This window comes from Ochotona curzoniae, unplaced genomic scaffold (genome assembly GCF_017591425.1).
Source record: "Ochotona curzoniae isolate NIBS_2020 unplaced genomic scaffold, NIBS_Ocur_1.0 contig_2927, whole genome shotgun sequence".
Lineage (NCBI taxonomy): Eukaryota > Metazoa > Chordata > Mammalia > Lagomorpha > Ochotonidae > Ochotona > Ochotona curzoniae.
Window position 1 is genome coordinate 2,750,831 of NW_024465654.1, and position 25,917 is coordinate 2,776,747.

At 53.4% G+C, this 25,917-nt stretch overlaps 1 protein-coding gene across 2 annotated transcripts; it reads left to right on the forward strand.

Moving 5' to 3' along the window:
• The first annotated feature begins 6,761 nt into the window (after positions 1-6,761).
• Positions 6,762-12,055, forward strand: LTBR (lymphotoxin beta receptor). Of its 2 annotated transcripts, XM_040978770.1 has the most exons (11): positions 6,762-7,023; positions 7,154-7,250; positions 7,526-7,651; positions 7,751-7,903; positions 8,256-8,352; positions 8,484-8,561; positions 9,108-9,109; positions 10,158-10,262; positions 10,717-10,742; positions 11,362-11,578; positions 11,729-12,055. In XM_040978770.1, exons 1-11 carry the CDS (start codon positions 6,928-6,930, stop codon positions 11,968-11,970), a joined length of 1,239 nt encoding a protein of 412 aa, XP_040834704.1. In that variant the 5' UTR covers positions 6,762-6,927; the 3' UTR covers positions 11,971-12,055. The 2 variants fall into 2 exon arrangements, with proteins under 2 accessions (XP_040834704.1, XP_040834703.1); XM_040978769.1 differs by lacking the exon at positions 9,108-9,109 and having other exon boundaries at positions 6,768-7,023; positions 8,484-8,581.
• Positions 12,056-25,917: the final 13,862 nt, after the last annotated feature.

Consider the following 25,917-nt stretch of genomic DNA (forward strand, 5'->3'; position numbering starts at 1 on the left):
TTGACAGGTGGTGGTGGGGTGGAGCCGGTTGGGGGTATGCTGGAGAGGGCAAGGAGGGTCAAGGTTAAGTTTGGGCCCTAGGTGCCCTCCCCCATCACCACCTGATGACCCTGGAGTCAGGCTGCCCCTGCCACACCCACAGCCCACCCAGAGCCCGGTTTACTCCCAGCTGCTCCGCAGTCTCCCTCCTACCCCTTCTCTGGGAGGCAGCTGACCTGCTGCTGAGAGCCACTGCCGCCGGCACTCCCTGGAGTGGCCTCTGCCTCCCAGATAAGGCCACCTCGCAGTTCCGTCCCAGCACCTCCCTGACCAGTCTCAGCCCTGCTCAGCCAGTCTGGGTCCCAGGCTTCTTCCTTCAGGATCCCTGCCTGCTCCTCGTGTCTCTCGCGCTGTCAGTCCACCTTCTGGCTTCTCTGTCTCTCTTCTCCAGGTGCCGGCCTCCTGATCCTACCTCTCTCCCGCTGCCTGTCTTGCCGTTCCTCCTCCCACCAATCTGGCTCTCTCCTGGCTCTGGCCCTGGCTGCCAGCTGGGCCTGGACTCCCTCCCCGCCCCAGGCCTGCGGGGCTCTCTGAGGTCTGTGCCGTCTGCTGCTCCCAGCTCCCAGGTGTGGCTGTGCTGGGACTGGTTCCTTTCCAGTTGTGTCTGGCAGCCGCGCTTCTGGCTTCTCCTCCCCCTCACCTGACAGGTGCAGCGGCCAGGCCTGGGAGCCCAGCCGCCAGGATGGGAGCACAGAAGCCTCATTAGCATCTCAATTAAAGGTGAGCAGGGCCGGGGGAGGGACAGAGGAGGAGTCTGAGCCGAGAGTCCAGCAGCAAGAGGTGAGCTAGGGAGGAGAGTGGGGTTTCCCCGGACCCCTGCAGAGAAGGTGTAAGGAGACTGAGGAAGAGCTGCTGGCCTGGCAGGCAGGGGAGGGTCTTGAGACACCTTGAGGGTGGGGTGGAATTCTGAGCTGGAAGACAGAACTAGGAAAGAGGATGAGGGTAGGAATTGATGGTGGGAACAGCAGGAAGCTAGGGAAGGCAGAAAGGCAAGGCAGGTGGAGGCTGATGGGGGTTGGGGGAAGAGCAAGGGGTGGATGGAGGTTGTGCTAGGAGGGTGGCATGGAGGGGCCGACTCCTAGGCAGGTAGGAGTAAGAGCAGGGAGCTCCAGGTGAAGGAGGGGGAGGGTCCTCATTTTCCCACGAAAATCCCTCTAAATGCCACCCCCCACCCCTGTCAGTCTGCCCCACTCCTCTTCCCTCTCCGCCCCCATCCCCCACAAGCCTTGTCCAGGGCAGGGAGGGGCTCAGGTGAACCCGGGGGTGGGGCCAGGCTCTAGGACATTCTGTTCTTTTTTTAATGCGTTTGGCTGCCAGGCCAGGAATGTGCAACATCCCCCACGGGGTAGCAGGAATGTGGGCTCCAAAAGGCCACGCAGAGGCCAAGCAGGGCACTGTGGGCACAGGGCAGGGCCCAGAGAGAGGTGGGGAGGAAGGAGTCCTAGGGGTGAGAAGGGGGAAGGGGAGGGTCGGTGCAGCCCAGGGCTGTGCCTAGGACCTGGGAGGAAGGAAAGCTCCTTGGTCAGGGCTGTGTTTTTCTTCCCAAACCTCAATGCAGCCTGAAGAGGAGTGTCAAGGACTCGGGAGACATGGTTCAGCCCAGGCGTTCTGCACACAGTGGCAGCAGGAGACATGCAGCCTGCAGGGCCCACAAGACAGTCCACAAGGCAGGTCTGCAACCACCAGCTGCTCCCTCCTGCCTGGGCATTTATGAAAAATGGATGGTTGCAAGGCCAGCAATGTGGCATAGTGGGTAAAGCCACTGCCTGAGTCACAGGCATGCCATATGGGCACAGGCTCCTGTCTCAATTGCTCCACTTCCTGTTCAGCTTCCTACTAATGTGCCTGGGAAAGAGCAGCAGGGGATCACCCAAGTACTTGGACTCCTGCCACCCATGTGATTCTTGGCTTTGACCTGGTCTAGCCCTAGCCATTGTGGCCATCTGGGGAAATAAACCATCATATGGAAGATATCTCTGTCTACCACTCTCTACCTGCCATCTCTGCAACTCTGGCTTTCATGTCCCAGCTGCTCCACTTCCCATCCGGCTCCCTGCTTGTGACCTGGGAAAGCAGCTGAGGATGGCCTAAAGCCTTGGGACCCTACACCTGCGTGGGAGACCCAGAAGAAGCTCCTGCCTCCTGACTTTGCATCGACTTAGCTCCAGCTGTATAATTATCTTTGCAATCAAACTAAAATAAATCTTGAAAGAAAAAGAAAGAAAGAAAGAAAGAAAGAAAGAAAGAAAGAAAGAAAGAAAGAAAGAAAGAAAGAAAGAGAGAAAAAAAAAACAAGGAAAGAAAGAAAACAAACAACCAGGACTGGGCCAGGCTGAAGGCAGGAGTTGGCAGCTCCTTCCAGGTCTCTCACATGGGTGCAGCGACCCAAGCATTTGGTTCATCTTCCACTGCTTTTCCCAGGCACATTAGCAGTGAGCTGGATGGGAAATGGAGCAACTGGGGCACAAACCGGTGCCTATATGGGATGCCAGTACTTCAGGCAGAGGATTAGCCTGCTACATACCATGCCAGCCCCAAGAACTCCATCTTAAATATTATCTTTGACAGTGTAGAAATAACATACTTGCTGTCATATAAGTTTCCAGCAATACAAAGTAAAACAGAACATCAGACAGTTCCTTTTAATTCCTTTCCCTTACACTTGACCCAAAGGAAGGCAAGATAAGTTGTCTATATCGTTTTCTATGCCTTTAAAGACTCACAGATATGTTTTAATGTTTTAGATTTGTTTTCATTGGGTTTGGAAGAGAAACAGGGGGAAGACAGAAATAGATAAGATACATACAGAGATGATAAATGATAGATCGAACGATCGATCAATCTTCCATCCACTGGTTTACTCCACAGATGCCTGTGACAGCTAGGGCGGGGCCAGACGAAAGCCAGGTGCCTGGAACTCACCTCCATGTGGGGTCTCCGGTACTTGAGCCATCACCTGATGCCTCCCAGGGTGCCCATCAGCTACAGCTGGGAATCCGAAGCAGAACCCGGAGTCAAGCTCAGGGATTCCAAGGAAAGCAGTTGTGCTAAGTAGGCAACCGTGGCCACTGCACCAAACACCGTTTCTGAAAAGCTGGCACTTGTTCCATAAGGGGTTAGGGACCCTATAACCTTGGCCTGGAAGGACCCTTTTCCAGAGCTCCCAGGGATCCAGCTTTTCCTTCTAAGCCAGGCACACTCTCCCCTACCCAATGCCTGCCATCCCCTAACCCTGTGGTGCGGCCCTGGACTGCCCCAAGGCTGCAGGGGTCTATAGACGGATGAGAGCTGAGTTGAAAGGGCTCACCTGCCTCCTCTCTTCCACATTAAACCCATCTCAATTCTTCCCGCGGCTGTTTGCTACAGTCCAGAGGGGTGTGTATGTATGCGTGTGTGTGTGTTGTGTGTGTATGCACATGTGTGTATCGGTCCACCTTTCCTTACCTCAATGAAAATATCCAAGAGGAACTTCTTGGGAAGCAAAAAGGTTTATTCTCACTTTGGGAATTTACAATTCAGGATGGAGTGATCCCGTAGCCTGGCATCTTGGCAGCTGATCATGGCAGGTGAGTCAGGAAGCAGACAAAGAATTGGACCCCCTTGTGAGAACCATCCTCCCAGGGCATGCCTCACCCCCTCCAAGTGCCTCACATACCTCCCACACACCTCCCTCTAAGACACCAGATTCAGATCAAGTCTCTGCCCTTGGTCTGTTAACATTGAGACACCAGAGTTTAACCATCTGCATGAGGGTTGCAGAAGCAAGTCCCACTCAACTCACCACAGCGCCTTGCCCTATGTGGATCCTGTTATGAGTCGTCTGAGGTCAGGGGCCAGACTTAGTCACCTTGGGGACTCAGGAGCTAAAGAACTACAACACTGTGTGCTGACCCATTGCACAAGACAGAGAATTAGCCTCTTGAGTAGAATCTAAGGTTTATCTTTTTAATTTTTAATAATTTTTTATTGGAAAGTCAGATATACAGAGAGGAGGGGAGACAGAGAAGATCTTCCATTCATTGATTCACTCTCCAAGTGACCACAATGGCTGAAGTTGAGTCAATTCAAAGCCAGGAGCCTGGAGCTTCTTCTAGGTCTCCCATGCAGGTGCAGGATCCCAAGACTTTGGGCCATCCTCTACTGCTTTCCCAGGCAGGGAGCTGGATGTGAAGTCGGGCCACTGGGATTAGAATCAGTGCCCATTTGGGATCCCGGCACGTGCAAGGCGCGGACTTAGCCATTAGGCTACCAAGCCAGGCCCATTTTTTTTTTTTTTAATTTTCCTTTCTTTTTATTTGAAAGGCAGAGAGAGGGAGATCTTCCATCCATCGGTTCAGTTGAGAATGACTTGGCAAAGCATTGTCTCCACTGAGAAGCAAACGCTCTGTTGAAGGCCCATCCTCTGCATTGCACTTTGCTCAGTGTTTGCCAAACCCTTTCCAAGGGCACCAGTTCTCCTAGAGCAGTGTGGAGGAGAGAAAGAGCAGGTAGTGGGGAGAATGTGTCCCACAGACTCCCTTTCTGGATTCTTCAGCAATCCCTGGGAAGCAGGGGCTCTCCACAGCCTCCTCTGAGCCTGGCCCTGCGAACTCGCTGCTCTCCTAACTTTGAGGAGGCTCTGGTGCACTCCGCCTGTACAGTGGAAATTCACAAACCTGGAAGCTGATAAGGAACCCAGACGGGGTAGCAGGTTTAGCCTCCGTCTGTGGTGCTGGCATCCCATATGGAGTTTGAGTCCCAGCTGTTCCATTTCTGACCTAGCTCCCTGCTAAGGGTCTGGGAAGACAGCAGAGCATGGACTCAAGTCCTTGGGACCCTGCGCCCACACTGGACACTCGGAAGAAGCTCCTGGCTCCTGGCTTTAGATAGGCCCAGTTCCAGCTGCGTGGCCATTTGAGGAGTGAACCAGCGGAGAGGGTTATCTCTCCATCTCTTGTTGGCATTCTATAAATAAATCTCTCTCTCTTTTTTTTTTTTAAGGATCCAGAAAGAAAAAATCAAAAACCAATTCCCTTCACTGAGAATCCATGGGTTTCTCACCCCATGATGTCCTCCTCTTATACTGGGGAAAGGCAGGTAGATACTGTGAGTTATCAACTGGCAAGCTTGTCTGTAATGGTAGGGCCAGAAAACAAGAATCACTCCAAGTCTTTTGGATGGCAGAAATCCAATAAGAGCATTAGCATTTGGGTCAGCGAAGAACTGAGAAGGAATGGGGGAGCCTGAAGCCACTCAGAAAGCAACGCAGCAAGAGCCAGCAACCATCTCCAGGACTGGAAAGGTGGCAGGGAAATACAGCATTGTACACAAATAAGCTTCTAGAACTGCTTGGCAGGAAGTAAACCACCAGGGAGGCCGTCAGTAGAAGAGGTTATACGAGACTAAAAGGGCAAACCGGGACTAACTGCAAGCAATGCCAGGAAAATAGAGCGCTTCTTCCCACCTGCCACTCACTTGTCTCCTGGCACTGCCTCCTACTGGCTGAACCTCCGCAGAGGCTGGAGGGAAAAGGAGTCTCTGGGAAATGCAGTTGTCAGGCAGGGCACAGTTCCCCGGTGGGCTGTGTCAGCTGGGGCAGACAGCGAGCTGGGACCCGGAATCCAGAGGCCTGGATCCTGGGCTGGTTCTGTCATGAAGTGTCTATACAATGTGCGCATCGTCCCAGCTTTTCCATAAATCTGTAGTGGGCACGTAGCAGGTGCCAGACCCTGAACTTTCAAAGTACATGCACCAGGCGTCCGTGAGACTGCACAGCCTAGCATTTGGTCCAGGCCTCTGTTGTGAGCTCACAGCGGGGTGCAGGCAGTCAGCAGGCAGCAGGTTCCACGCATCCCCCATGCAGGTGACCTCCCGCGGTCTGGGGGAATCCTCCATCATCTGCGGCTGTCCGGAAGAAGGAGCAGAAAACCGGCAGATGAGAGAGCGCCATGCAAGTCACTCCACGGAGCTGGCTATGGGCTGCTGGGGATGCAGTCTGGAAGCCAGTGTCTCCACACCCCTTAACTGGAACCTCAGCCTCCTCGCCCAGAAGGGGAGGGGCTGTCCGGTATGCTGTCAGCGATTCCAAGACTCACAAGTGGATGGACCAGCTTGAAGCCATGGCTTCCCATCATGCCCTACTCAGGAGGGGCCGCTAAGGCCCTCCCCCGCCCCCCACTTCCTGCAGGGGAGAAGGGCGGCTGCACCCAGCCGAGGGTCCTGGGTTGTGCCCACTGATGTGTGCGTTGCATAACTGGGTAGGGTGGGTACTGGCTGGCTGGTAGCTTGTCCTAAATGGCCACAGAGCTGAGCAGGAACTGGAGCGACCGTCCACTGGGACTTATGCCCACCCCACGCTTCTGTTGGTTCATTGCACTCTCAGGCTGGCCAGGGCCCGCCGCCCAACCCAGCTGTCCACCGCCGTGGGTCACACTGCCTCCGCTGGGCTCTCGGGATGGCCTGCTCCAGGCTCTGCACGCTCCAGCAGCCGCACGCGGCTTGTCCCCGGCAGCCCTGGGCTTCCGAAGAAGCGAGGAGGCCCAGGTTCCGGGCCTGCCACCCTCACGTGCTTTCCCGGTCACCCCTCCCGCCTGCCCGCCCAGCGCGGCGGCGGCGGCAGCGCGTCGAGGCAGCCAAGCCTGTTCCTCTTCCCCCGACAGCGATTGCGACAGGCCGGCCCTGGACGCTCCCTCCCGGCGCTCCCTGTCCCCGCCCCGCGGCCGGCTAGCTCCACTCCCACTTCCTGAGCCCGGGCCGCTGGAGCCCTGGAGGCCAGGCCCGGCCGCTCCCGGCCCCGGGGGGGCACGTCGGCCCAGCCGCTGGGCTCGGGAAGCCGCCGCCATCACTGCTCGGGACTTCCGAACTTCCCACCTCCCTCCGGTTCGTCGGAGCGGCCCAGGGGCCAGCACCATGCGCCTGCCTCCGGCCGCCTCCGGCCGCGGCCTGGCTTGGGGGCCCCTGGTGCTGGGCCTCTGCGGGCTCCTGGCTGCGTCCCAGCCTCAGCTGGTGAGGGAGGGAACCGGCCCCAGGTGCGGGTGAGGGTCGGGAAGAACGGCTGGGTGGGTCTCTGCCTTGCGACTGCCACCCCTAACCCTCCCTGGCTCATTGTTCCACTCCACTTCGCCTCCCCCTCGAGGTGCCCCCCTACCACTCGGAGAACCAGAGCTGCTGGGATCAGGAAAAACAGTACTATGAGCCCAAGCATGGGCTCTGCTGCTCCCGCTGCCCCCCAGGTGAGAGGCAATGGACGCTTGGGACACAGGTGGGTGCCTGGGCCCCTCTCCCCAGAAGTCTGCCAGGGAAGATGAACACTGCCCCCCAAGAGGACAGCCGGCAGGGACAGAGAGGCTAGACACCCATCACAGGCAGGTGGTGTGACCGGCTCTGTTCATTGAGCCTCTTGGGGGTTTGTGTCCGGAGGCAGGGGGGCATAGGGAAGGGACTGAGGGTCAGGCCTGGCATGGCACGGGGAAAGGCGAGTCCCCACCTGCTACCTGTCACCTCCTAGGCACATACGTCGCAGCCGAATGCAGCCACAGCCAGGACACGGCTTGTGCCATGTGCGCTGAGAACTCCTACAATGAGCACTGGAACCATCTCTCCATCTGCCAGATGTGCCGCCCCTGTGACGTCGGTGAGTGGGGAAGTGCTCCCAGGGGCTCTGGGGTGCAGGTGGGGGAGTGGGTCCCCCTAAGACAGCACTGAGCTCCCCCACCTCTCATCTCCCCACCAGTACTGGGCTTCGAGGAGATCGCGCCGTGCACCAGCAAACAAAAAACCCAGTGCCGCTGCCAGCTGGGCATGTTCTGTGCCCACCGGGCCCTGGAGTGTGTGTACTGCGAGCCGCTTCCCGAGTGCCCGCCTGGCACCGAGGCTGAGCTCAAAGGTTAGGGGTCACCGAGGGCAGATGGTGCAAAGAAGGCGGGGTGTTGGTGAACTTGGACGGGGGCAAAGAACATGGTCTGTCTGGGGTAACCTCCCTCTCCCCAAGATAGTTCTTAGTGTGAAAAGAACATACTCATTTCACACAAAAGGCCCACTTGAAGGGGCTGCTGGGGTTTGGAATCGGGGCAGGGGCCCTCCGGGGAAGCGTTGTTTTGTTGAGCTTGGGACAAGTGAGAGGTGCAGATGTGGAGGTGGGCAAGCAGGAGGCCGCCATGGGCACTGAAGGAGCTGGCCGCTGAGCAAAAGGCTCCCTGTGTGCCTGCCCGCCCGGCCACCTGCTCTTCTCTCAGCAGATGAAGTGTCGGAGGCCGACAATCATTGCGTCCCCTGCCAGCCAGGACACTTCCAGAACACCTCCTCTTCCAGTGCCCGCTGCCAACCGCACACCAGGTACAGTGGCCCTCCAACAAAGCTCCAGCTGCCGGCACCCACCCTGCTTTGACCCTGCTAGTGTGCCTTCTGCGGTTGGGGCTCTGCTGCAAGGGGGAGCGGAAGAGGATCAGGGACCTTTTCCTCCACAGGTGTGAGGACCATGGCTTGGTGATGGCAGAGCCAGGCACTGCCCAGTCTGACACAAGATGCCGCAACCCACCTGAGCCGTTGCCCCCGGAGACTCCAGGTGAGGAGGGAGGGGCCGGAGCTAGGGACCAGGAGGATAATTCCTTAAAGAAATAGTGGAGTATTCCTTGGCCAGTGTACTTCCACATGCACACACACTGTAAGTTGCACGCAATGTTGCGCCAAGGGGCATTCCTACACGGACAGGTACACATGCCTGTCACCCTTCGGAACATGTTCCCGTCATGTAATGGACACACTGGACTCTTGTGGTTGGAAAGCCCCCTCCTAGGCCCTGGTGGATTTTTGTAGATGGCCACAGGATATTTCGGACGACCTCGTTGCTTCCCTGGGCAGTGTCCAGCGGACTCGCTTTGTTAGAGCACCGACAGTCTCAAAGTATAGCTTTGCGCTTTCTGAGACCTGCGTGAGTTTGTCTCATCTGGGGTCAGATGCTGTCTTTCTCCTGGCTGACTCAGTGGGCCTCCAGAGGCCCCCTGTCTCGCCCTGGACCCTCCTAGCAGGACGTGCCCTCAGGTCTGTGCCATGATGCATGCCCACTGCTGACAGAAAACACATCTGAGCAGAGGTGGAACTCGCCTGCACACCCAGCACCTGGCTGGCATGTTCTCTGTTAGCATTTGGCTGTACACCCACCCAGAGGGCTTTTTAATGCATCCACACCTGGCATTTATTTAAACTAAAAGGGCAGAAAAATTTCAAATTTTTCTAACCTGGTTTCTTCATTCAGCAGTAATCACAAATAATTGTCTCTGTCCTCATAATATTGTCCAAGTGCCCAGTTAGAACCAGCATTTTCCAGCCAGACATTTAGAGAGTGGGTAAGCTTTATCCTTCCCACCCCTACCCCTCCCCATTCTCCCATTTTCTGTAAGAGCAACTACTGCTGAGAGATGAGATGGCTTGGGACCTAGAGAACCAAGCAGTGGCCTGGGTGTGAGGGCACCCTTCCTGTGCATCCTCAGGCTGCAAGTTCAGGCCATCTGAAAGGCCAGCCCTCCCTCCCCCATCCACCCACTCCATGCCTAAACAGGAAGCTCTCCTCACCTCTCCCACGTGTCCCTGAGACTCACTGTAGACCCTGTGGTCCTACGGATGATAGGCCCACAGAAAGCAGGAGCTTTCCACTTCCGGGGTCTTTCTTTCTCCCCACCACTCCTGGAACTTACTCCCAGCGAGAGGATGGGAGTGCATGGCCTCTGTTCTCCCAGAGAGTTTGGGATCCCATGCAGCAAACACCCCCCCATGGGTATACAGAGGCCATCCCAGCTCCTTTGTGGCCAACCACCACTGCTCCCACATCAAAAGTGGCTCTCCCCCTGTGGCCTAAGCCTGTTGACAATGCCAAGCCCCGCCAGCCCCACCCTGTAACTGTCTCGGCTGCCCTCTCTCCACAACGAGGCTGCCCCATCCTGGGCTCTGATCAGCACCTCGGCGGGGGGCGCCTGTACCCCGGCCTTGGAGAGGGTCTTGCCCTCACATCCCTCCTCTGTGACCTTGGTGTGCCTGCTCTGACTTCTGGGAGCTGCCCCTCTCTGGGTTGCCCAGGCCCCCGGAACCTGAGGTCCTTCTGCCCTTCTCCGTTGTCACCTGTTCCCTGTCTGTTGTCTTGGCAGGAACTGTGCTGGTGCTGGCCGTCCTGTTGCCACTCGTCTCTTTCCTGTTCCTCACCGTCCTTGCCTGCACCTGGAAGAGCCTCCCCTCTCTCTGCAGAAAGCTGGGTAGGAAAGCAAAAACAGCAGGTCCTCTGTCTGCACGTGCACAGCTGGCAGTGGCAGCCGGGATTGAGGGTTGGGGTGGGAATGTTCAACCTCCCCTGTGGAGACCCCTTCACTCTAAGACTGTCCATACCAGGGCCTGGCGCGATAGCATAGTAGTTAAAGTCCTTTCCTTGCACACGCCAGGACCCTGTACGGATGCCGGTTCGTGTCCCAGCAGCCCCACTTCTTATCCAGCTCCCTGCTTGTGGCCTGGGAAAGCAGTCCAAGACTGTCCATGGCTGCCCTTGACACAGACCCCACCATCTCCACCTAGCCCTGGTCCTGCAGCTTAAGGGAAGGCCCACAACTGCCTGTTGCCCCCACAACCCCAGGCTGGGTAGCAACAGTGAGAGGGTGAGAAGCAGGGATCTGAGACAGGCCACAAACCCTGCAGCTGCTTCCTTTTGCATTACAGGATCCCTGCTCAAGAGGCATCCGGAGGTAATGGAGGGGGCTGCTGGGAAGGCAGCAGGAAGAGGCAACAGGGCTGGGGGGCTGGGGGACCGGGGGTGGGGGGGGAGAGGGACAGGCAGGAAGAGAGTGAGCAGGCTTCACCTGGTCGCCCAGGCAGACTTCAGGATCTTTCCTGTGACTGATAATGTCCAGCACGTTCCATGCCAGGCCCTGACATAGGCTGGGTGGGGACAGCAGTGAGCCAAATAAGGCAGCAGGCCCCCACAGCCAGGATGACTTGAAGTCAATACATAGCAGAGGTGACAATTGCTCACCATAGCTGGGCAAGGGGACCATGAGTGACCCTGGCCCTGGCATAGGAGAATCTTCTTTAGGAAGAGAAGAAAAGGAGGACCTCTCTGCAAAGCTGGCATTGGAGCAGAGAGTTGGCAAGCAAGTGAGAGAGTAGCGCTGGGACTGTCTGCGGGGAACGTACTCCTGAAAGGGCTGGGTGGTGGGTGGTGTGCAGGGCTGGGCAATCCAGGGCAAAGACTGGGTAAGGAACAGGGGCAAGCACCAAGTTGCGCAGGCAAGGAGAGGGTCGTGGGGAGGTAGGGATGCTGGCGTCTGGGGCTCTTGGCATTGGTTGGTTCTTTGTCTACTGCAGAGAGAGGAGTCTCCCTCCTGTCCGCCTGCAAGGGTCAACCCGCATTTCCCTGACCTGGTGGAGCCACTTCTGCCCGTCTGCAGAGACCCGTCCCAGGCCTCTGCCGGGCCCCTGGCCCCTCCGTGTCTGGAGGAAGTGGTGCTACAACAGCAGAGTCCCCTGGGCCAGACCAGAGAGCCAGAGGCTGAGCCTGGGGAGCAGGGCCAAGTGGCCCATGGTGAGCCCAGGGGCCAGCCTACAGCAGGGGAGGGAGAGAGGGAGGGATGGTTGGCAGGGAGGGGGTCAGAGAGGCCAGCGGGGATTCCTGGGGGAATCTGGAGCCATCCCTGCCTCAGACCACTGCTTCATCCCACCTCCCCTCCTGCAGGTGCCAACGGCATTCACGTCACAGGCGGCTCTGTGACTGTCACCGGCAATATTTACATCTATAATGGTCCGGTCCTAGGGGGAGCACGGGGCCCCGGAGACCCGCCAGCAGCCCCCGAACCTCCCTACCCTATTCCTGAAGAGGGTGCACCTGGCCCTCCCGGGCTATCTACACCCTACCAAGAAGATGGCAAAGCTTGGCACCTGGCTGAGACAGAGACACTGGGCGGCCACTCCCTCTGACAGGAGCCCCAGGGACCAGTGTCACCCAGGCCTTACAGAGTCTGGGAAGAACAGAGGAGCAAGGCACAAGAGCACACCTTCTCCCCCAAGGCTTCATGAGCAAGCAGGAGGAGAGGGTCCCTGGGGACTCCCCCAAGGTGGGCCCGGCCTTGAGGGATCAGGCCCCAGGACCTTTTGGAGAGCAGCGCCGGGCACAAGTTGGGTGCCCTCCACTGGACTCTCACCGCTACCTGGGCAAGCCTGAGACCTTACCACATACTGCCTGCCCCAGCCGCGGTTGGTGTGACTCAGCCTCAGCCCCGGACAGGGCGTGGCGTGCTGACAGCTGCCCACCGTGGCACTCTATGTCCGGAGCATGGCACAGGAGGGTGTCAGGTGTACGACCACCCGCGAGGATATCACCAGAGATTCTAATGCATGCGTGGTGCTCACCCCTGAGGCCCAAAGGCCCTTGGAGGACGCGGACCGAGGTGAGGTGAGGTGGGGGAGTGTCCCACCCCTCGGCTCTTAAACGAGAGGACAACGGAGCCGTAAGGACCAGAGGTTTGGGTAGGGTTTGCCGGGGTGGGGGGAGAGTGGGAAGGGGAGGAGATGACAGGTGTATTTATGAGTTGTAACCACATGCAAATAAAGAGGCTGAGACCACATCTTTTTTTACACTGTTAAAAATGTTTATTAATATAAAAGAGAATAGATTGTATGTATCTGATCTTTTTTGGGGGGTGGGGGAGGATTTATATTGAAAACACTATTGCATTGGGGCAGTATCAAAAGCCAAAGTCTAAGTCCACAGAGGTCTTTTTGTGAGGGCCCAGTCGTTGCCGTATCAGCCAGCAGTGTGGTCCAGGTTCATTGTAGGGCTGATGTAGTTTATCTTCCAGCATCCGCACACTGACAGATGGTGGCTGGTCCCATTTTTTTTTTTTTTAAGATTTATTTTCATTATTTCTTTTATTGGAAAGACGGATATACAGAGAGGAGAGACAGAGAGGAAGATCTTCCGTCTGATGATTCACTCCCCAAGTGAGCGCAACGGCCAATACTATGCCGATCCGAAGCCAGGAGCCTCTTCCAGGTCTCCCACGCGGGTGCAGGGTCCCAAAGCCTTGGGCCATCCTCGACTGCTTTCCCGGGCCACAGGCAGGGAGCTGGATGGGAAGCAGGGCTGCCGGGATAGAACCGGCACCCATATGGGATCCTGGGCGTGCAAGGCGAGGACCCCAACCACTGCGCCACCGCGCCGGGCCCGGCTGGTCCCATTTCTTAAAAATTTATTTTTATTGGAAAGACAGATTTTTTTTCTGGGAGAGAAAGAGACAAAGAGAGGTTTTCCATCACTGACTCACTTCCCAAATGGCTGAAACGGCTGGAGCTGAGCTGAACCAAAGCTGGGAGCCCGCCTTACCAGGCCAAGAGCAGGGAGCTGGATTGGAAGTGAAGCATCTGGGACTGGAACCAGTGCCCACATGGGATGTTGATGCTACAGATAGAGGATTAGCCTGTCACACCACTGCGCTAGCCCCTACTGCTTCCATTGAACAAATGAGGGAAAGGAGACTCCAGAAGGGTAAGGAGCTTGGCCAATGCAACTGCAGAGTTGGGATTCGCTGAATTTCTAGACACCTGTAAAAGACAGCATGACCCAGCCCAGCTTTCTCAATCAGACCCTTCACATGTTTTACAGGTTGTAGGCTCTCCAACAGCCCTCACTCCTACCCACTCCCTGACCCTAATGTGTTTTTGACACCCACTCCCGCCCCACCCAGTGTGTTTCTGAACCAGGGGTCTTCCACAACTACATAATGGGAAAGATGTGCACTTGACAGCCTAAAACATAGGAGGCCAAGTTCCCCTCCACTGGGGATCAGGAATCTGGGCTGGGTCCTGCGGCACTATGATGTTTGCTCTAATTCTCATTTTTTTTAAAAAGATTTTTTTTTTTTATTGCAAAATCAGATATACAGAGAGGAGGAGAGACAAGAGAGGAACATCTTCCGTCTGATGATTCATTCCCCAAGTGACCGCAATGGCTGGTACTGTGCCGATCCGAAGCCAGGAGCCAGGAACCTCCTCTAGTTGAGGACAGCCCAAAGCCTTGGGACCCTGCACCCACGTGGGAGACCTGGAGGAGGCTTCTGGCTCCTGGCTTTGGATCAGCTCAGTCCTGACTATTGCGGTCACTTGGGGAGTGAATCAAAGGACAGAAGATCTTCCTCTGTGCCTCTTCTCTCTATATATATAACTTTGCAATAAAAATAAATAAATCTTTAAAGGCATTAGAGCTGGGAGGGCAGGTAGGGGGAGCCGCTGCCAGCAGGCTGCGCATTCCCAGAAAGGCCACGTTATCTGCGTCTCCCATGGGGGGCGGGGCGGTGGGGGGGGTGGCTTGCAGCGGCTGAGACTCGGCAAGATGGTGGAGCTGCAAAAGGCATCCTCCCAGGAATCGCCTCCTGGAGCCGCCGCTGGGTTTACTTAAGGCTGACTGTGAAAGTATTCGCTCCGGCTTCTCTTTTGGAGAAGTAAATAATGGTGACTTGTGTCTTTAAATAAAGTTCCATCCTCCCATTGCTGTATTGCGCTAGAGCCAGGCCACGTGACTCCCCCAGTGCCATTCCTGTGAGTTAAGACGAAAAGCAGCTTGTGCACACTGCCCACCCAGTTACAGAGGGAGAGATGTCCAAAGGAATGATGCTCAAGCATACCCCTGTTCAACACCATCCCGATTTAAGGTTCTCTCTGCCCCCAGGGAGAACCTGTTGGTATCCAAAAAAATACTCTTGGTATTTGTCCGGAGACAGCATTGAAATTGCTCAAGTAAAAAGACGTGAGCTTCCTGGTGCTAGGCTTTTCTGGAAAGTGGCGAAATTCTGATTATTGGCACCTTTCTATGTTGTATTCATAGTAGCATTTGAATGTTTTCTTGATGTATATCTTAAATGTCTCTGAAGTTTATGCCTAATGTTTTGTCTCTATAAGTGCTATAGAACTAGGATCTTTCCATTTCTTCTACCCAGTCACCTGCTGAATTCTTTCATCATCTAGAATAATGTAGCGATTAATTCTCTGGGTTTATTACCGCACAACAAAGCCATGTGAAACTTATTGCTGTCGGCTAATTTCAATGGTTGTAATTTTCTAAAAGATTTATTTAATTTTTATTTGAAAAGTAGAATCACAAAGTGAAGGCCAGAGATCTTTCTGTTGGTTAACTTCGTGAATATCATCTCAGCTCTGGCTGTTGCAGGCACCTGGAGAGTGAACCAATGGATGGAAGATCTTTCTGTCTCTCCTTCTCTCTTGTAAATCTGCATCTCAAGTGAAAATAAAAATAAAATAAATCTTTTTTTAAAAAAGAAATATACAATCTTAAAAAAAGAGAGAGATGCAACAGCCCACAAGACCGCCCTGATGCACAGTCTTTGGAGCTGGTAAAAAATTAGGGCAAGATAAGCACTACAAAAGAGAAGTACAACATATAATTAAGGACCTCATTTAAGCCTGAAGATGAGGAGCCGCCTCTTTGAGTCAAGTCCCATGCAACTGGCAGAATCCCTGGGATTCAGGGAAGATTAACGGAGCAGCAGAGCACACCTGGGGGCATAGACAAGGTGTGGGACAGCCCTGGAAGACTGGCAGGTCGGAGCTGGCGACGCTCCTTCGGAGTTGGGAGCCACAGAAAGGGCCTTGCAGTTTATCCTAGGAGGAGTAGGAAAACCAAAATCCAATGTTTCTCAAGGAAGCCAAGCATGTGAGCCACACCGAGGCTAAGTACACAGCCTGAGGAATCGTGACAAACATGTTTACCCTTATTGCTGCCCCAGAAGGTGGAGAACATGTTAATTTCCTGGAAGGCAACTTTGTGCCTCTTCCTACTCAGTGAGCCGTGATGCAGGTTAAACTTCCGCCTGCGATGCTGACATCTTGTATAGGCACCAGTTTGTGAGTCCCGTCTGCTCTGCCTCCAATCCAGCTTCCTGCTCTGTGCGCGGGAAGGCAGTGGAGGATGGCTCCATTGAGAGATGCTAATCAAGCTCCTGGCCGCCAGCCTCAGCCTGGCTCAGCCCCAGCTGCTGCAGCAGGTGACCATCTCTGCCTCTGCCACTCTGCTCTTCAAATAACGAATAAAGTAACTGCAGAAGATTGATTTACTTGCAGGTGGCAGACTGCCCCACTGCATCTCAGGACCGGCCCTTGATTTGTTCTCCTGATTCTTTCCAGCTTGAGAACTGTACATTTGCATCAATGATTAAGGTTGTCAGATTTGTCTTTTTTTTTTTTTTCAAAGATTTACTTAATTTTCTTGGAAAGTCAGATATACAGAGAAGAGGAGAGACAAAGATCCTCTGTCCACTGATGCACTCCCCAAGTGGCCACAATGGCCAGAGCTGAACAGATCCAAAGCCAGGAGCCAGGGGCCTCTTCCAGGTCTCCCAAGCGGGTAGAGTCCCAAAGGGTTTGGGCCATCCTTGACTGCTTTCCCAGGCCAGAGGCTGGAAGCTGGATGGGAAGCAGGGCTGCTGGGACACTAACCAACACCCATATGGGATCCCAGCACATGCAAGGTGAGGACCTTAGCCACTAGGCTGCCGTGCCGCATCCAGATTTGTCCTTTCATTGGCAAAAGCACCTCTTTCTTTCTTTCTTTTTTTAAGATTTATTTATTTTTATTGCAAAGATAGATACACAGAGAGGAGGAGAGACAGAGAGGAAAATCTTCCATCTGATGATTCACTCCCCAAGTGGTCACAATGTTTGGAGTTAAGCTGATCCAAAGCCAGGAGCCAGGAACTTCCTTCGGGTCTCCCATGTGGGTGCAGGGTCCCAAGGCTTTGGGCCATCCTCGACTGCTTTCCCAGGCCACAAGCAGAGAGCTGGATGGGAAGTGGAGCTGCTGGGATTAGAACCAGTGACCATATGGGATCCCGGCGCATTCAAGGCGAGGACTTCAGCCGCTAGGCCACCGTGCTGCGGCCAAAAGCACCTGTTTCTATTGGACACGTTCCTAGAAGTGGAATTGCCATATCACAGAGCAGAAGTGTGTATAACTTCAGTAATGCTGGAAGAATGACAGTGCCCGTGCTTCACCCCTCCCCCGAGCCCCAGAGGCCCTTGGACCTTGCACAGTGAGCCTTACCCGTGCTTTCCTATGTCCCTTCCTTTCTCACTAAGTTTCTGAGTTTGCAGTGATTTCTAGCATTACAGAAAAGTTACAAAGATGTTACAGAGTTTTGCTGTACCTTTCTCCCAACTTCCCTTAAAATCACAACTTCGCATAACCTTGAATCATTAGTCAGAAGTAAGACGCTAACACTAGAGTAGAAATTAGGTCCCATCCTGGATCGCTTGGATACACGTCCCAGCTCCGCTTCCGATTCCAGCATCCCGCTGGTGTGCTCTGCGAGGCCGTTCGTGATGGTTCTGGAACTGAAGTCCCTGCCATCCAGTTAGGGACCTGAGTGGAATCCCTAGCTCCTGGCTTCAGTCTGACCCAGCCTGGTAGTTAGAGACATTTAGGAGATGGAAGACCGCTGTCTGTCTCTATGTTTCAATTAAACGACAAATAAAACTTAAACATCTTTAAATAAATTAACATGATTGAAATAATCTTACATATGATCAGTTGTATTCAGATTTCATCCATTTCTCTGTTCTGTGACAGTCTGGGTCTTGTTTTTTTCATGACCATAGGAGTTTTAAAATATTTATTGATTTATTTGAAAGAAGAAAGAAAGAGAGAAGGAAAGAGAGAGGAAAGAGAGAGGGAAAGAGATCTTCCAAATGTTGGTTCATTTGCCAGATGTCCCCAGCTGAGCCAAGCTGAAGCCGGGAGACCCTGATGAGCAGCAGGGGCCAAGGTGCTTCAGCCTTCTGCTGCTGCTTCCCGGGGATCTGGACAGGAAGTGGTGGCTGAGCCACCATCTGCTGCTTCCCAGGATGGACATCAAAAGGAAGCTGGATCAGGAAGCAGACCCAAGACTTCAACTCAGGCACTGACATGCGCAATGACGGATTTGTAAATGACAACTCAAACCACGGCACCACCACAGCAGCCCCAGATTAGAGCTGTTCTAAGTGAGGTTCAGGGAGAGCTTCCCCCACTTCTCACCATGTGAGGTTGCAGCGAGCAGACAGCAATCCCTGAACCAGGAAACAGGCCCTGACCAGGCGCTGAGCCTGCCCGCATCTTGACCTTGAGCTCATCCTCCAGTGGTTTCTATACCCCGTGCAGTCCCTAGCCTGAGGCCTGATCTCCCGGCTTTGGACTCATCTTTCTGTTGATGTGCAGACAAGGTGGCAACAGAGACATCTCTGCCACCACATAGAAGACCCAGAGTTCTGGGTTCCCGGCTTTGGCCTGGCCCAACCCTGGCTGTCTCAGGCATTTGGGGACTGCAATGCCTCTCTCTGACTCTGCACCTTTCAAATTAAGATAAAGTAAATGTTTACATAAGGACTATGAGAAATTATTACTGCTGTTTATAAGTCACCCCTTTTGCGGTATTTTGTTTAGAAACTACGGCATCGAAAAAATGCACCAAAGATGACAACACTGAGACAAATCACCCAAGGAAACCTGATCAGACAGAATCCAGACATGTACTTGGCAAAAATAGAGACTCAACAGCCACAGCTGGGCCAAGCTGAAGCCAGGAACTTCGTCTGGGTCTCCCATGTGGGTGCAGGGACTTCAGCACTTGGGCCATCATCTTTGCTGCTCTCCCTGGTGCATTAGCAGGGAGCTGGATCAGAAATGAAACTGCCAAGATTTGAACCAGCACCCCTGAGATGTCAGTGCTGCAGGCAGAGGCTTAGCTTGCTATAGCACAACACTGGTCCAGTGGTTGGCCTCTATAAACATTAAAACATAAAAACACACCCACCCTGAGTATTCCTACTGGTACAAACAAAATTAGAGTGGGTGAGGGTTGTTTGGGCTTAGCTACAGCATCAGCTGGCAGAAGCTGGCACTGGAGCCTAGTTCTGTCAAGTCAAACCACAGAACTACCCGGAGAGCGCATCCGGGAGTGGGAGAGGCCTGGGAGGGAAAGAGTGGGCTCCTCTCTCTTGGCTTACCACTTCCACAGGAGGACACGAAAACCAGGACAGTGGCTGGGGTGGAATGGGGTGTGGGACAGACTGGACTACTGCTACATATACTGGCAAACCAGGGTAGGGGGCGGGTCTGGTGGGGGTTATTGTAGGTCGCTCCAAGTAGGCTGCAGCTCCCACTGGTTTATGCAAGGGCCATGTATGTGCTGGGCAGAACCAGGCTGGACTGCAACACCCATTAGTTCCAGTGGAAATCAGGGCTGAAAACAGAACCGACCCAGCGATCGCAACCACCAGCTGATCAGGGCGATGGACTGTGCCAGCAAGTTCTCCCAACACACCTGCTTCGCCATTTCCATGCCTTGTCTACATGTTGTGCCTTTGTGAAAGCTAGGAAAAAGTGCCAGTTGGGTACAGGCGTATATTTCCCTGGGCTCAGGGCCACCACACACTGCCACCTGCATGCCACTTCCACAGCCTGGCACAGACCTCTGCTGCTCCGCCAAGCCGCAGCTCAAACACGGCCTCCTCTGCAAAGCCAGGTTTGGCTGCCCCACCAGCTTTAGTGGGCTTTGCTGTTAAGTTTCCTCTGCCTTTTCTTTCTTTTCTTTTATGAAAGGCAGAATTACAGAAAGAAGAAGAGAATGAGAGGAAAGAGAGAAAAATCTTCCATTTGCTGGTTTACTCCCCTAGTGGCCATAACAGCCAGAGCTGAGCCAATCCGAAGCCAGGAGCCAGGAGCTTCTTCCGGATCTCCCATGTGGGTGCAGTGTCCCAAGGTTCTGGCCCATCCCCTACTGCTTTCCCTGGCCACAAGCAGGAAACTCTATGGGAAGCAGAGCAGCCAGAATACAAACCGGTGCTCATATGGGATCCTGCTGCTTAAAGAGGGAGGATTAGCCAACTAAGCCACTGTGCTGAGCCCTCGTTCATTCTTCAAATATCCACAACATCTAGAACTGGACCAAGCCAAACCCGGAAACCCAGCCTGCGTCCAGGTTCTGGAGCAGGCACCCAAACACTGAGCCATTCCCTGTGACCTGTTCCGACAGACAGTAGCAGGAAGCTGGAACTGAAGCAGAGCCAGGACTCCAGCCTCGGCACTCTGGCTATAGACGGGCTGGGAGTCTTCAGCTGACACCTCTGCCCAAAACTGTATCCCCTTCCTCTGCCTTATGGAGAGTTCCCATGAACACAATCCTCTTTGTTGACAATTAAATTTAGTGAATGAGGGCCCGGCGCGGTGGCCTAGCAGCTAATGTCCTTGCCTTGAACGTGCTGGGATCCCATATGGGCGCCAGTACTAATCCCGGGATGCCCCGCTTCCCATCCAGCTCCCTGCTTGTGGCCTGGGAAAACAGTCGAGGACAGCCCAAAGCCTTGGGACCTTGTACCTGCGTGGGAAACCAGGAGGAGATTCCTGGCTCCTGGCTTCAGATTGGCTCAGTTCCAACCATTGCGACCACTTGGGGAGTGAATCATCGGATGGAAGATCTTCCTGTCTCTCCTCCTCTCTGTATATCTGACTTTGCAATAAAAATAAATAAATCTTCAAAAAAAAAAAATAAATGTGGTGAATGAGTGGACATTCATGCTTCTTACCTGAGAATAAAGAAACCAGGATGACAACGCCTAAAGGGTACACCGACTCTGAAGTTCTCTTTTCCAATGTGCATCAAGCAAGAGTTTGTCAAATGAGTAGGGGCCAGCATTGTAACGTACAGCTCATCCGGCCCCTCCCTGCAGTGCCAGCATCCCATGCGGCTGCCGATCCGAGTTCCAGCTGCTCCACTTCTGATTCCAGGTCCTTGCTGATGTGCCTGGGCAACCAGCAAAGGCTGTTCCAGTTCCTTGGTTCCCTGCACCCACATGGCAGACCTGGAAGAAGCTCCTGGCTGCTGAGCTCAGCCTTGATAGAGAGCTCCTTGTCTCTCCTCTTTGTAAATCTACTTTTACAATCAAAATAAAATGTTTTTAAAACAGGCTTCAAAATCCAGATCGTGCTCTGCCTCATTCTTTTGGGTTCTGTTAAAGGCATATTACTCAGCAATCACAGACAGACTTTCGGACGGAGCCCCTCTGCCCTCACCAGTGGCCCCAAACCTGGGCCTTGTTCTGCAGGCACAGGAAAACCCTCCCGTGTACGCGTGTGAGTGTGGCGGGGTGGGAGAGGGGAGTGTATCAGAGGCGACCCTTACCTTTTAATAGTAACGCCCTTGACATCTGAATGCAGGTCCTGGGTCGGGCGGACTCTGAGGAGCACATCACCATTCCACCACTAGGGGGAGCCCCAAGTCCAGGCAGAGGGGACAGATGCCTCCTAGATTGGTTCAAACCCAGGGTCCCCAAGCAGAGGGCTCCTTGCTCCAAGCAGAGAGCTCCACCTGCACGCTCCGCCTCAGGCCTGGCCCTCAGGACCCTTCCACCTGCCCGCTCCCCTGCTAGAGGCTGGCTGAGGCTCTGCCTGCCGTCGGTCTAACCCAGAGGTGGACCACCCCTTTCCCCTGGAAGGTCTTGGCAAGCGTTTGACCCCATTCTCCATTTCCTTGCCTTGCTCCTGGGCCAACAGAACAGCCCTACAGAAGTCTGCAGACATCAACCAGTGTCGTTAAAATATCTGGAGTTGTGGGCCCGGTGTCTTACAAGCACCATGATCCCATACAGGCCTGGATCCCAGCTGCTTGGACGGCCCAAGGCCTTGGGATCCTGCACCCACCCACGTGGGAGACTCAGAAGCAGCTCTGCCTGGCTCCTGGCTTCGGATCAACTCAGCTCTGGCCATTGTGGCTCTTTGGCGGAGTGATCCAGCAGATGGAAGAACTCTCTCTTGATATATAACCTTTCTATATATATATTAAAAACAAAACAAACACACAAACAAAACAAAAAAAACTGCAGCTTTGTAGTTGCAATTCAGATAAGACGAAACTGCTATTCTGGGAAATCCTTCCCTGGCTAAGGGCTAGTGTTCTGTGTTCGGAATCGTGTTTTCAAAAGTGAGGTCTGAAAAACAGAAAGTGGAACTGCCGCGGGTCACGATGCTGGCAACGGCAGACTTGGGTGGCGGTGCCAGGTACAGGAGCAACCCCCCACGCCTGGCCAGGTGGCCGCGGGCCCGGGGGCGGTGTGCGGGGTCCCACCTCCTTCCCTCTGCCAGGCCGAGCCAGGCGAGCGTGTCGCCCCATGGCACACAGTGCTAGGTGTCCCTGCACCTGACCGAGACAGGCAGGGTTGGAGTGGGTGCGGCCACCCACAGACCGCGGCTTGCCCTCACTCTTCGGGCCCCTCACACGCGCGTTTCCTCCCTGCCGACCCGCCGTGATGCCCACCCCGAATGCACAGGGCCCCCACAGAATCTTCTGGGTTCCCGCGGCTTCTAAGTTTGCAAATAGGCTCCTGAGCGGGGCGGGGGCGGTGTCTGCTCGGCTGTGGGTCCCGCCCGCCCGCCCGCAGCTCGCACAGCAGGCCCCGCGCTCCACGCGGGGCCCCAGCTTCCTGCTCAGGCGCACCCCGAGGAGCAGGAGCGGCGTCCGCGATTGGGTCTTTGCCACCTTCAAGGGGACCTGGACTGTTTCAGTGCTCATCCCATCGCTGGTAACGGTTGTCGGCAGTTGAGTGAATCAGCAGATGGAAAATCTCAAATGAATAACTTAATTTTTAGAAAGGGAGGGGACCGGCACGGTAGCCTAGTGGCTGAGATCATCGCCTTGCACATGCCGGGTTCCCATATGGGTGCTGGTTCGTATCCTGGCTGTTCCACTTCCCTTCCCACTCAGCTCCCTGCTTGTGGCCTGGGAAAGCAGTGGGAGACCTTGGAGAAGTCCCTGGCTTCCAATCAACTCAGCTCTGGTGGTTGAGGTCATTTGAAAAGCAACCCAATATATGAAAGATCTTTCTGTCCTCTCCTTTTCTCTGTAAATCTGACTTTCCAATAAAAATAAGGGGTGGGGAGGGAAGAGAAGAGAATATTCTTACGTTCTTAGAATTGTAATTTTGAAATATGTGGAATCTGCTCACCTTATAGTCATTGAAAACTGTTTGTGAAAAGATTGATTTCTATTTCTTTGAAAGGCACCATTGCAGAAAGAGGAGACAGCTCCTACTGGATCGGAAGCAACTGGGAACAGAACCTGTGCTCCCATGGGATCCTGGCGCTGCGGTAGTAGCTTAACCCCTGTCTGCTGGCCCCGATAAATAATTTTTTAAACAGAGAGGTAAGCATTTTGGTGTGGATGGAAAAGCCATTGCCTGCAACGCCAGCATCCCTGCCTGGCTGTGGGTTCGAGTCCTGGCTGCTCCACTTGCATTTCAGCCTCCTGCCTGTACTCTGGGAAAGCAGCAGAGGATGGACTTGGGCTCCTGCAGGTGCATGGGAGACCCCGGAACTCTGGACTGCTGACTCTGGCCTAGCCCAGCCCCAGGCACTGAGGCCATTGGGGAGCGTCCAGAGCATACATCACTCTCACATTCTTGCTCTCTCTCTTCCCCTCTCACTCCTTCACCTTTCTGTAACTTTGCCTTTCAAACAAACCTTAAAAAAAAAAAAAAAAACAAATTATAGCCCAGCGCAGTAGCTTAGAAGCTCAAGTCCTCACCTTGCATGCTCAGAGATCCCATATGGATGCCAGTTCTAATCCTGGCAACACAGCTTCCCATCCAGCTCCCTCTCTGTGGCCTGGAAAAGCAGCAAAGGATGGGTCAAAGCCCTGGGACCCTGCACCCACGTGGGAGACCCAGAAGAAGCCCTTGGCTCCTGGTTTCGGATTGGTTCAACTCTGGCTGAATAACCACTTGGGGAGTGAATCAATGGATGGAAAAATCTTCCTCTCTGTCTCTCCTCCTCTCTGTATATCTGCCATTCCAATAAAAAACAAACAAATCCTTTTTAAAAATCAAAATAATGAGGATTGGTGCTCTGATGAACAAATAAAACCACCACTTATGGTGCTAGCATCCCATATAGGTGCCAGTTTGTGTCCTGGCTGCTCCACTTCCAGTTGAGCTCCCTACTAATATGCCTGGGAAAGCAGCGGAGGATGGCCCAGATGCTTGGTCCCCTGCACCCACACGGGGGACCTGGCAGAAGCTCCTGGCTCCTGGCTTTGGACACATCTAGCTCCAACTCTTAGGGAGTTAGCTAGCAGTTGAAAGACCTCTCCTTCTGTCTCTCCCTCTCTCTTTGTAATTCTGCCTTTCAAATAGACAAATAAATGCCTTTTTAAAAAATACATGTAATTGAAAAAGCAAGATGAAATGTTTGGTTGATTTTTAATGAATGATTCAAGATGTAAAAGATGCTGAGTGTTAAGGAAACAATTGTTTAGGGAACTTAGTATTTCCTTTAGGTAAACTTTGTTTTTAGATTTCCTAGAAGTATTTGAGTGTTTAGGAAAGCTTTTCTTCTTAATCAGAAGTCATACATCAAACTATTTAAAAAAGAAAATCAGGGTCCCGTGTAATGGCTCAAAGGCTAAATCCTCACTTTGCAAGTGCTGGCATCCTATGTGGGAGCTAGTTCATGTCCCAGATGCTCCGCTTCCCTTCCAGCTCCCTGCTTGTGGCCTAGGAAAGCAGTGAAAGATGGTTCAAAGCCTTGGGACCCTGCACCAACATGGGAGACCTAGAGGAAGCTCCTGCCTCTTGACTTTAGATCAGCTCAACTGCAACCATTGCAGCCATTTGGGGAGTGAACATCTTTGGGTAGAACATCTTTCTCTCTTTAAATCTGCCTTTCCAATAAAAATATATAAATCTTTTTCAAAATCAAATATGTTAAATTTAGAAAAGTAGTTTAAAACACTTAGGAGAATTTACTTAACTATTACTTTTAATGTTTTGTATATGAAAGGCATAATCAAAGAGGAGACAGATGTGTAATGGTTGGAGCTGGGCCAGTCCAAAGCCAGGAGCCTGGAGCTCCCTCCAGGTCTGCCTCTGACCCACTCCCTGCTAGCATGCCTGGGAAAGCAGCAGAGAATGGTTCAGGACCTGGGTCCCTGAGCCCACAAGGGAGACCAGGATGGAGTTTCTGGCTCTTGTTGGGTCCCTGGGCTGGCTCGACTGTTGTGACCATCTGTGGAGTGAACTAGTGGATGGAAGATCTCGCTCTCTCTCTGTTTCACTTACTCTCACTTACTCTCTTTCTCTCCTTCTCTCTGTATAAATCTACCTTTCAAATAAAATAAGCAGCAGCAGCAGCAAAGCAGCTGAGACCAGCACCAGCACTCTGACATGAGACACCAGGGGTCGCAAGTAGCTCAACCCACAACACCAGCACCCAGTGGGCCAGCTTTCTAAGGGAACTGACTGCCAATGCAATTCTGATGGTTCCGCCGGAGTTCATCAAACTTCAGTTTTAAAAAGTAAAGAAGGCTTTGTTCTACTGTATTCTAAATGATACCAAAAAACTGTAGACAGAAGCTGAAGAAAAGCAAAAAAGTAAGATGTTCAAACTGTGTTACATTCAAAATAATTAAAATTTAAATAGCACACCTTTAAATTTGAACTTGCTAAATCATATAAGACAGATTTTTTTAAGTTTCCCTGTGTTTAAGATTCCAGCAGCTATATGCCAACTTTACGTCCGGGCCCTAAAATTTACAAAGCCCAAGGACCTGCAGCACCCTGAGATGTGCCATGCCCGGCAGAAGCACTTGGAATAGGATGCCCACACCGCATGCTGGAGTGCCAGGACCCAGTCTTCCCGCCCACACTGAGCTCCAGGTCTTGGCTTCAGCCTGACCCCGCTGAGCCATTGTAGGGAGTGGGGTAAGCCAGTACCTGTCCCTGACTTTGTCTCTGCCTTTCAAATCATTTTTTTAAAATTCAGATTTGTTTTTATTGGAAAGGTAGATCAGATTTACAGAGAGGAGAGGCAGAAAGATCTTCCATCTGCTG